Source organism: Nanorana parkeri, unplaced genomic scaffold (assembly GCF_000935625.1).
Source record: "Nanorana parkeri isolate BGI_ZX_2015 unplaced genomic scaffold, ASM93562v1 scaffold146, whole genome shotgun sequence".
NCBI classification, from domain to species: Eukaryota; Metazoa; Chordata; class Amphibia; order Anura; family Dicroglossidae; genus Nanorana; species Nanorana parkeri.
The window spans coordinates 786,129-798,487 of NW_017306414.1; the positions used below are offsets into that span (position 1 = coordinate 786,129).

Below are 12,359 nucleotides of genomic sequence, written 5' to 3' on the forward strand. Positions count from 1 at the left end.
AGTCGGGGAGAGGGTGCACCTGTGAGGAAGCCTGGAAAACGGCCAAAAGCAGACTACTAGAATTTGTGAGTGTAACCAAAATGGATTATTCTACAGGCACTGGGACACTGAGAAGTTACAATGGAAGCTGCTAACCAAGAGCAAAAATTTGCCGTGGACAAATGCGCGTTTCCCAGGGCTACCTGGCTGTATCCCAATGGATACGTGCCCCAAAGAAGCTCCTGCACTTCTTTGGGCGTAGGGCATTTTGTAGCGCGTTCATATGGCCTGTAATAAGCCCAGGTGTATTCGGTGTTTGAGCGTTTTGCAGAGCGTAGGAACATGCTACAAGACACCCAGGTGTGAACGGGGCCTAAGCTCTCCAGGCCTCCTTGTCAAAGAGTCTCAAACAATTCATCCCCACACAGCTACCTCCTCATGTATTACTTTCCCGTCCCTTTTAGATTGGAAGCCCCCTTGGGTATGGCCATCCTTACCCATCTTGTCTTGAATTGTGTTGTAATGTCTCCCTCAATTTTGTAAAGCGCTGCACAAACTGTTGGCGCTATATAAATCCTGAAGACTAATAATAATAATAATGCTAAAAATAAAAGCCAAGTTTATTGTGAAAAAAACCCTCTGTACCCCTCCAGAAACCTTTCACATTCCTCCTGAGACCATCAGCACCCCTGCTGCTAGCTGGTGATAGTCTGAATTCCTGGATAGTGTACTGCTGGGATTTGTAGTCCTCTATAGCTGGTGGTATTCTGCATCGCGGCATAATGTATTGCCGAGACTTGTAGGCTCTGCACTTGAATCATCTGGAAAACCAGAGTCTAGACAACTACTGTCACCTCTCACCCATTTCTTTTGGTGGTATTTAATCACCACTGGGGTTTTTATTTTTTACTATATAAAAGAAAAAAAGTACAGAAAATTGTGGGGGGGAAAAAACAAAAAAAACAAAACTGTTTACGTTATGTTATGAAATGTTTTATAACCCACTTTTTTGGTAAAATATAAAAGACGGGGTCATGTCGGTAAATTAACACAAAACAGGTCAAGCCTTAAAATTGCATGCATCCGCGAAATTGCAAAACACTACATAACCAAAATTGTCCATAGGCGACGATTTAAAAGCTTTAAGCGCTCATCAGTTTAGAGTCCTCAGTGATTGATTCCCTAGAATTACTCCTCACGCTCCGACGTTCGTGGTAATATTTAACATGTGCAGCGCAATGGGTGCAATTGTCATATTCGCACGTAGGCGCACCGTACACATGCTTGCATTTACATGTGTATGTGTGGGTGGGGGACTTTTTTTTGTGTTTTTGTTTATGTGACTAATTTTTTTTTTTACATCTAATTTACTATGACAGGTCCTCTTTATGGCGACATCATGGGTCTTAAAGACCCGTAATGTCACCTAGGGACCCCCAAAGAAGCTGATGAAGCCGAAATCTAGCTACAGAAGCCGGAGCAATGACAGCTAAAGACGTATGTAATCACTTCCGCACTCAGCAGGAGAACGACCTCCCTCCGATCTGCATTCAGAGTCTGTTACGGTCCTGGCCTCGCACGGGAGTACAGTGAAGCTTGGGATAGGCAGCGGCGGAGGGCGCACACATGCAGACAGCATACAAGCGATGTATGTAAACAACGATTGCCGGCTATTAAATTACAGTCTGTTTCCCACTCGTGTGCGCAGCTCAGCGCCCACCCGCATCTAAGCCAACGTTACAACGGCCAGACAGTAGTGGGTAACCACATGGTTCTAGGTGATTAACGCACGCTATTGTGGAATGCACCTACCTTGAGTTACATTGCGTTAATTTGAATGGCAATGTGTATGTGTATAACAGCTGCAAAACATGAAGTACAGCAATAGCATGCGCTGTGGTGTACAAAACCGGCATGCACTACTTTTTTCTACCACACTGCACTGTATTACGGTCCCGCGCGTTATGCCACAGTTGAATGAATTGTGGCCAGGAGGTACGTTTGGGGTGCAATGAAATGAACACACCAACGCACGGTAGATGTGTTGCACAATAGCGTGCTGAACTGTTCGTTTAATGCTCTGCCTCGGTGCAAGAAGGATGAAAGCCTGCCATTACGGTCACCATCCTTGTACAGCCTGCTTCTTCCCCCATTCCCCATCCTTTTAGCCTGCAGGAACCTGCTCTGTAGTAATGTTGCTCTTTGCACACTGCTCCACACACATGCTGACTGGGCAGGGCCTCGTTGACTTTTGATCTGTGATCTGAGTGGAAGCAGGCAGTGGCAAAGTGGGGTCATGCTGCAGGCAGGCTTTCTTCACTGTGCTGTGAGATGCAGCAGGGCGTCCAGGCAGCCTGACTGTATTGGTGCCCATGCTTGAAAGGGGGCAGACTGGAGAGGCAGAGAGTAATTGGTTGGTTAGTAGAACGCCGGGTGGTCCTAGCAAACAACCCCCAGCGGTGTTATTTAACCTGCTGTAATCATTCAACTCCCTGGCTGCTGGTGGTTGGATGCTAGGATTCCAGGCAGTCCTAGCAGCTAACCGGCAGCAGCGTGGGTCAGCGAACTTTCACTGACTTACGGAGTAGCATTCCCCCTTAAAGTGGCGCCCAGGGCATGTGCCATACGTGTCATGCCATGGATACGCCACTGTACTGGGTGAAATATTTTTTTTTGTCTAGTAGAAGACTCATAAAATAACAGTGCCCAAAATGTCCTTTTTTGTAAGAAACGTGTACATACCTTTTTTGCTTTTGTTTTCTTTTCATAAGATTCTGAAAGAGGCTTTTTCTTCTGCTGAATACTGGCTTTAGAAAAAAACTCCTCAAATTCTTTGGTGTCTGCTATATCTGGCTCCTTCAGTGTATCCCACAAGGAAAGTTTGATACCACTTCCTAGGTTACTAAAAGAATGTAAAAAAAACAATATATAGTGATACAAAATATAATTATATACATTATCTTCATCTATCTCCATCTATCATTCTATTTAACATTTTCAAAAGCAATTTCCAGTCCTAGTATTAAGGAATTATCCAGTCTACGTTTTACAAATCTTCATTACCTGAGTAGATGTTAAGGGCACATTCACACCCATACATTGTCATGTGCCACCCGTTCACTTTTTATTAGACCCTCAACATACATATATGGACCAAAATGTGCCACAGCCTCTTTTTTTTCAGCACACTGCAAGGCAACACATCTGTTCTGTTCTATTACATACATTGCGGAGAGCAGCAGGTAAAATTGTTTTCTATGTATGCATGTTTGCATGACACTGAAAATGAATGGCAATGCACGACAAGGCACATACACTGTGTGCTGTTCTGCACCACAGTAAAACACATGCACGCATTCATGTGAAGCCACCCTAAAGCAGATTATTCAAGTCCTGTTTGCCATTTGGTAGGGCATTTGGTAGGGAACCTTTCTTCTGTTGGTGAACACACCTCCCACTATGAGCAGCCTAAGTGAGTTTTCAAAGAATTGTTATATAGCATTTTTATATTACCTGTTACTTTTTATCTGAATCCTTGTCCAGTACAGTGGCTTCATAGGGCAATTAGGCTTCAGATGGGGCTTGCGAGCTGCTTCCTTTGATGACAGAAGAAGCCCACTAAAGAAAGCTCCTGAACCAGGAGGTGGTGGAGGACCAAAGCCTGGAGGTGGTGGTGGAGGAGGTGGAGGACCAGAGCCTGGCAGTGGTGGAGGAGGTGGAGGACCAGAGCCTGGAAGAGGGGGTGGAGGAGGAGGTCCTAAAGCTGGTGGTAGAGGTGGGGGCAGTGGCACAAAACCTGGTAAGGGAGGTGGTGGTGGTGGTGTAGGACCGCAAAATGAAGGGAAAGGAGGAGGTGGTGGAACTGATCCAGAATTTGATAAGGAGGTAGGCACACCCAAAGATGATTCCTGAGATTCTGTGGGGCTCGCTAAGCTCTGAATCAGTGATGGTATATTCAGCCTCTTAGGAACAATTTGGCTGCTCTTTTGAATTTTGTTTTCCTCCTCGCTGGGTTTCAGAAACGTGTCCCTATCAGTCTGGATGTAAACACTGCGAAAGGTTTTTGGTTGGTTATCATCTTCAGTAGAAACACAGGCATCGCAGCTTTCTCCTTTTCCCTTATTCAGACGATTTTCTAATTCCTCTTGCAAGCTCTGTATGGTCTCTTCCAGCTTTGTAACCTGGACAGCCTGCTCTCCACGGACATTAAAGATTTCCACTTCAAATTGTGTCTACAGACCATAAGCAAAGAGAAAACATACATTAACAATATGATATGAACTATACAAAAGGTGCTTTGCCACAAAATTACTGCAAACCTTTGTGTAATATATTGTAATCCCAAAATCTATCAACATTGTCAGTTAATTTAAAGCATTCATAAACATTTTACATTTACATTCAAAAATTGAAAAACAAAAAACACATCAAATACATTTAAATAGTAATAGCAACAACCATGTCCACTAACAGCATGCTCAATAGACCCCCTTTTGAAGACAGGCCCAATAAATTATTATGCAGTTGGACTGGTCAGTCTAAGATCACAGTAATGCAGTGACCAATTCAAACTTAGACAGGTCAGAATTTTCCTTTTTTAAACATTTTACTAATTTTCTGGCCCAGCGCTTTCTTTGCACCGGTACTCGTGACACAATGCCAAGGTGTGAGCTGCCGCCATTGAATTGTATGGGTTTTTGTGTTATGCACGTTATTGCGCGACTGAATGCATGCAATAAATTGCCTAGGTGTGAACCAGGCCTGAATTGCCGACACCTTCCTTCTGGAGGGGGGGCTACTTTTGTTCCCCATGATCCCTGTGTGTGTTGTAAAGTATCCACCACTCCAAGCTTGCTCCTGTGATGGACTACAATCTCATGCATAGTTTATTCATTTGTATTGAGATTGTAGTCCATCACGGGAGCGAGCTTGGAGCGGTGGCTATTTTACAACATACACAGGGACCATGGGGAACAAAAATAGCCACCCTCCAGAAGGAAGGACTGTGTCAGCATGAATTCAGAGATGATTTGAGGATCTACAGTTGAATGCATTTTTAAGATTTAACTCCTGAATTTTGTCACTTTAACACCTTACGGCCAGAACATTTTCCACCCGAGTTGTGTTTGATATTCACTCAAAGTTCAATTTATTATTTTTTTGGATAAGATAAGCCAGAAAGTCCCTGGGAAAGAATAACACTGAACTGTTTAGTTGATTCCTAAAAACCTAATGATATACACAAGAACTGTATGTGTGACAATTCTAGTCATTTATTTAATCTTGTGCTTGGGTAAAAAGGAATAGAACAAATTATGTTTTAATGTTTACACATACCAACATTATCTGATCAGTATAACAGAAACAAAGAACTAAAATATTGCCCCTACAGCACAGAGCACACTCAGATTAATATGGGAAAAACATCTGCCTTTGGTTTCAGTCAGCTCCCAACACGGTGAAACATTCAATGCATCTCTTCCTACGTACCATTTTAGCTGCCTGGAAGTACCTGCTGTTGCGTTAAAGCATTCCTGCAACCATTTAATATCATAAGGAAATGAGTATCAGGTAACAAGCTGACTGTTAGAAAATAACTGCTCTATTAGAAGTTTTATTGTGTACCCTAAAAATATGGTTGCTGCAGGTGCCAATTCATTTTTAAAAACCAGTAAAACTCCACCCTACTGGGTCACTGATCTGGGACAAGCATTCAGCAAGTGAAATGTAAAACAGCAACTCCAGTCTTTCAAACTTGTTCCACGTCAAAGAACAACAATGTAGAAGATAATTCAGCATGATCTCTGAGTTTACACTTTAAATACTATTCAGGAATGGCAGCTAGTATATTTAAATTCTCACAGGATCAATTTAGGCACAGACAATGTAGTGCTGTGCATCATGCTTTATGGATGTTTTTAGGACATTGGGTATAGATGCTGGATCGGAACATGCTCTTCATGGTATGATCATTCCCTATGCAATATTCAGAAAGTTTATGGGCCCATTAAGGGTTGGTTCACACCAAATGCAGACCAGATCTGCATGAGTTTCTGCACACGCTTTGCAGTGGGTTGTGCAACGTTTTTTCTGCGTACCGGGCCGTTTTTAAAGGGGGCGTTTGCATGCATTTTGATGCGTTTGCATGCATTCCAGACCGTTCCAGAGCAGGTAAAATAGGGTTTGCTGCAGTTTTTTTTCTTGCTCTGGAACTTAACGCCGCGGTGTGAACTAGAGCCCAAAATACCATCGGTATACATTGGACGCAGTTTTGATCCGGTCTGTAACTGTTCTGCTCCTGGAACGCGCTTGGTGCAAACAAGGCCTAAGGGCTTATACACACCACATCCAGATCACCTTCAGACCAGACCGTTTCCAGACCCAAAATGCATCACAATGTATCCCTATGCTATTTCTGGCCTCTGCTCCCACCAGCGCAGTCCGCTCCAGACCACACCAGAAAAATACTGCATGTCTCATTTTGTCTGGTCTCGAATGCACTGGAACACATAAAAAATGCATAAAAAACGCATGGAATGCACTGGAAAGCACCTGAAAGCCCATTTTAAGCTAACAAAAAAATAAAAAAAACTGCTCCGGAACGTGGCAAAAACGATCCACTGCGTTCCAGTTCAGATCTGGTCCAGAAAATGGTGTGAACCTAGCCTACATGGCAGGTAATACATAGAGAGTGACTAGCTTATGTATTGGAATAATTTTTCCTTTGCAAGACCGTTAAAAAAATGTTTATAGATTGAAAATCTTGTAACGTTCAAGTTCATTCGTTTTCTTTTCCAGGCATTTTATCCTTCACTTTCCCCTGGTGAAGATGCCAGTAAAATAACCCCTGATGAATTCATAAAGACTGTCACAGACATCTTTATGTATTCTGGTAAAAGCTTGTGCAACAAATTGAATACCATGTAAACGGTGGTAAGACATGCATGAATTTGTCGCAAGGAGACGTGGTGGGGGTCAGCACCAAGGCCAAAGTGTGCTCAGTGCATGTTCAGGCCACAGCTGCACATTGTCATTGGTTGTTATGTTCTGTGCAGTCAATCGCATCCCAGCAACCAATGACAAAGTGCAGCCAACAGCATCCAAACAGCCAGTGACAGTTCAGCAGACAGTTTCCTAGCATCCTGTGACAGAGGTGGTCAGTGGTGCACACAGAAATGCCCTGTTCTTACTGACTTCCTGACACCACGCAGCATACACAGCGGCCCCAATCTGACCGCTCTGGCCAGTCTTTTAAATGTCAACATGAAGTTATTTTTAATTACCTCATCTACAAAATGCTGGTAATTAGGTGGCCAAGCAACGAAGTTGCAAGGACACGTATTGTTATTGTGCGGATTATTTTTTTATTATTATTATTATGCAGCTTTTTTCAAATGTCTGTAGTAAGTGCACTGTTTGTCAAAAACTCATTAAACTTTGCACAATGGTAGAGCCTTGTGCCATGCAGAGCTTATTATAATATAAAGGTCATAGGTCACATGAGGTGGCAGCCATCTTGGTTTTTGCGACGATTTGTGTGAACTATTCAGACATTGTAAAGCTACAAATGTACAACTTGCTGTGCTTGTTATGCTGTGCTCTCTTGTCACATGTGTTCATTATAGCTCTATTGGTCACATGGTTTGGCCGCCATTTTGGATTGTGCAATATTCTGCAAACAACTTTAACTCTGAAAGCATTTATCAGAATAACTCAAAACTTTGCACATATGTCCAGGTTGACCTCTTTTACCACGCTTGTAAAAATAGACCCAGTCCAAAAACCAAAATGGCTGCTGCAAGCAAATCATATTTAGATGGTGTTATTATTGTTATGGCCTATTCTTCAAAAGCCTGTAATAAGCACACTGTTACTCACAAACTCATGTAACTTGGCCCAATGGTAGAGCTCTGTGCTATGCCTAATCATTTGCAATAGAAAGGTCATAGGTCACATTGCCTGGCAGCCATCTTGTTTTAGGCAATTATATTCAGCTCCATATTCAATCATCCGTTTCTCAGAAACTATTATAAACACACTTATGTAAAAACTAATGAAATGTGGCACAACGGTAGACAAAGGTGCTGTGTTTAATCCTTGGTGACAAAGGTCATAGGTCGCATGCTCTGGTGGCCATCTTGGTTTAAGCAAACCAATTTCTGACAATTTTCAAATATGTTTTTTCATAACCGCTAAGGCTACAGAAATACAAATTGCTGAGGATATGCTGAGCTCTACAGTCATGTTTATTACAGGTCATGTGACCACATTGTTTGGCAGCCATTTTGGATTATGCAAAATTCTGCAAACAACTTTAACTCTGAAACCATTTATCAGATTAATTCAAAACTTTGCCGATATGTTCAGGGCTTCCCCTTCTACCACGGTTGAAAAAACGAGGCCCGGTTCCAAAATCAATATGGCCGCCACAAGCCAGCCACTTTTAAAATTGCATCTAATTGCATAAACGTGCATTTTTATCAGTATTGAAGTATGTTAAACATATGATAACTCAACATCATAACTGCCAAATACTATATGGGTTCCAAAGGTCACCAAGGTAGGCGGCCATTTTGAATTTCATTTTGTTTTATAATTCATTAAATCATGTCCTGCTTTTTATCCCTCTATCTACAATATCTTCTCATGTACTATAACCGGCTCTACTGCTTGGCCACCTTTATTGCCGCTTGCAGCTATATTTCTTTTTGTATTGGTTGCAGCCATAACAACGCATTGTGAAAGTTGCGCAAATAAGAACTACCCAAGTCTGTCCCATGTGTCAGAACTATGAACGGAACTATCATATGGCTGTCATGAATTAGGTGAAGGACTTTCTAATGCTCCAAATCTGCCAGAAAAGTGCAAATGCTTTATTGAATTATAGCCTCCATGTCATAGGGAGAAAACGCTTACTCACTGTAATGCATCTATAGAGGAGCATCTATAGAGGAGTATCACTGTCCCCCCCAAGACAGGCAACATGTTAAGACTACACAACTCCTCCTCTCTTGCATAACATAAGGGGAAGCTGTTCTGTAGTCTAAACACCGTTCCTGTCAACATTGAGATTAAAGTGCAGAGTGCACAGACAGCACTGAGTGCTTGGCAAGATTAATAGGTATTTTGTTGGCACTTAACAGACGTATGAAAATACTTTTATTTTTTTTGTAACAGACCAAAAAGGAACAAATAAGAAAAAGCCTTAACGTGTTAGGTTAAACGCTCGCTAATATGCGCAAAAAAAAACAAATGCCTAGGTGTGAACGGAGGCTTAGTGGTAAAATTAAAGATGAAATGTTACGATACTCTCCATATGTAGCTTCAATGCCAGAAGCCATGAAAACAGGATTTCTCCCCAGCTCATATGCGTTCCATCCAATGATCGAGAGCATGTGTTCACAAGCAAATATAGGAGCTGCAGAAAGAAGGCATCCCTATTGCTTCTTGGTTAAAACATTAGGGCTGCAGCTAACGATTGTTTTTATAATCTATTCGTTGCCCGATAATAGTTGCCAACTATTCTCATAATCGATTTAATTGATTAGTTGTTGCAGCCTTATTAAACATCCAATTTTATTTCAGTAAGCCAAAAGAGAAACCTTTTAGAACCATGCAAAGGGATGGAGGCAAGTCTTGTTTGATATAGCCCTATGCCAGATTACTCTCCTGTTTGGAAGATGGCAGAAAACACAATCAATTATATTGGCTGGACCCCTGATGACAATTCTGATAGGAAAAAAAAAGTAAGGTTACCTATTTCATTGCTTGTGTATATTAAAAGAAACAGATGTATTAACCCTTTCCCTGCCAGGGACGTATGGCATATGGAGGAACAAAAGTTTTCCCGGCTGGCCAGGTCCGTATGCCGTGCGGACCTGGCATTTACAGTTCTGCTATGAGCTAATGGTCGCTTCAGCGACCATGAGCTTATACTAGAACTGTTCCCTGGACTGTCCCCTTCAAATTTACAGCCGTCATCAGCGGCTCACAAGCGCTGATGACCGCTATTAGCAAAAATACCGGGCACGCCCCACCAACGATCCGAAGAAAAATCGCCGGCGGAGGGAAGCGCGGTTGAGCGAGCGGCGGCTGGCCGGGAGAAGCCGCAATGATAACTCTTCAAGATGGCCGAGCGGTGAGTATAATGGAGCCGCTGTCATCCTGTCAAGTTTCCGGATGACAGCGGCTCTGTGCGTGGCCGAGCGGGGGAATCGATAAATATCATTGATATTTATCGATCCTCCTGTGCAGAGCAAACACCGGAGTGATCGTCTGATCACTCTGGTGTTTTGTAAATAACTGGGGACACATAGTATTGTGTCCCCAGTTATGAATGAACAGGCTGTGATTTACATCACTTCCTGTTCATTTATGAATGGGGAGTAGCACTCACCACAGAGGCTTCTCCCCATTCACAAACTACTGTAGTGATAGTAAATATTTTTACTATCAGTTTCTGAATGAATGGGAAGCCTCTGTACTGAGTGCTTCCCATTCATTGAGTGTTGGGGCTGCAGAAAAAAAAAAAAAATGAGGACTCTGCGTCCTCAATTTCATTTTCTATTTCAAAAGGGAAATGTCAGGGTTTTTTTTTAGACCCCAGATATTTCACGGCGTGACACATTGCCATGCGTTGTGATACCTTGTGTTGCAATTAAATATACGCCTGTATCATTTTTTCACAACACAAAACACCAACACAGCGCAAAAACAATTTTTAACACAAGTCGCTTTACAGTTTTGCGCACATTCATTTTTAACCTTTCAGCAAAAAGGCGCAATTTCAAATTTGCAAATATTTATTTATTAACTCAATACAGTTTTATATTTTATATTTAGTCAGAAAATATATTTTTTTGTGCGCTGATATTGATTTTAGTGCTTTATCAATAGAATTGTGTATTTTTATTGGTTTAATAGTAATTTGAGAAACATTTGAGCAAACTGATCCTCTGTGCACCACAAAAACTGGAGTGATCGTCTGATCACTCCGGTGTTTGTAAATTACTGGGGACACATAGGGGGTTATTCACAAAGCTGCCGAAGGCAGCCGTGTGAATAACTGACCCGAAGTGAAGTGAGCCGAATGCTATTCACTTTAGGCTTGTACGGCTGATTTCAGCCGAATACAGGCTAAAATCAGCCGTACATCGGCCAGCTGTGGCTGGGTTCGCCGAACATGCTAAGCATGTTCGGCCGACCCGAAGTGCAGAAAGAATTCGACTCAGCTTATCCAACATCTGGATCGGCTGAGCCGAACCTCCGGCAGGCTACACGCTGCTGTTCGGCCTTTTCTCATAGGGGCCGAACAGCAGTGAGTGAATAGCCGAATGCCGCTCGCCTATTCTGCTCAGTACCTTTGTGGCACCGAGCAGAAAAGAAAAAGTAGGGGGAAAAAAAGGAAAAAAATGATTGGGTGACAGCTAGCTCCGCCCAACTGTTTTCTATTGGCCGGGACCAACTGTCATTACAATGAGAGCTTGTCAGAGCCAGCGGTTATATCAAAGCCAGCTCTGAGAAGCTTTCATGACAGTTCAGCGTCCCCTGGTCACTAGGTAACCAGGAGATGCTGAACAGTCATTACACACTGAGAATGAGTGATATCACGGCAGCTCCGCCTGGTTTTCAGTGTAATGACAGATCAGCGTCCCTGCTTACCTGGTAACCAGGGAATGCTGATCTGTCTCTGCATGCTTGTGGCCGGAGCCAGCCGTGAGATGACGGCTGGCTCCGCCCAGCCGTCAGAAGCAGGCTGTCGGCCGGCCAGCTTCGGGTTTCACTTCGGCTCAACTGAGCTGCTCGGCCAACTTCGGGAGCTGTGCGGGCTATAGTGAATAGCCCGCACAGCAGCACTTCGGTTCTACTGAACTGAAGGGGTGCTGGGGCCGATGCTAGCCGAAGGATCAGTCCTTCAGCAGCTTTGTAAGTAACCCCAGTTTACTAACTAACTGGAGTACTGTGTGTCTCCAGTTATGAACAGGCTGCGATTTACATCATGTACTGAGTGCTTCCCATCCATTGAGTGCTGAGGCTGCAGAAAAAGAAATTGGAGGACTGTGTGTCCTCAATTTCTTTTTCTATTTCAAAAGGGAAATGTCAGGGGTCTGTTGGGATCTGACCCAAGATATTTCACCGTAGCCCCCCCAACAGTAAAAAAAAAAATACAAAATTATTAAAAGATAAATAAAAAAAATGTAAAAAAAATTAAAATGTAAAACAAAATAAAATTATTACAAAAAAAAAGTGTAAAAAAACTAATAAAAAAGCACAACCCCTCCCTCCCCCCACATAACACACACATATTGTGGTGCACACCATGCACATGCGCTGCAGTGCGTTGTTAGAACGCATCGCAGTGCATGATCTTTTTTATTTAT

The 12,359-nt window shown here is 42.7% G+C and overlaps 1 protein-coding gene across 1 annotated transcript in view; it reads right to left on the reverse strand.

The window, feature by feature from the left end:
- The window catches only part of FMN1 (formin 1), a 154,791-nt gene that overhangs the window by 101,966 nt on the left and 40,466 nt on the right, over positions 1–12,359 (reverse strand). Inside the window, exons 4-5 of the mRNA XM_018554194.1 lie at positions 3,493–4,211; positions 2,722–2,869 (exon numbers count right to left, since the gene is read on the reverse strand). Coding sequence (XP_018409696.1) covers positions 2,722–2,869; positions 3,493–4,211 — 867 coding nt within the window. The remainder of the gene's footprint in view (positions 1–2,721; positions 2,870–3,492; positions 4,212–12,359) is intronic.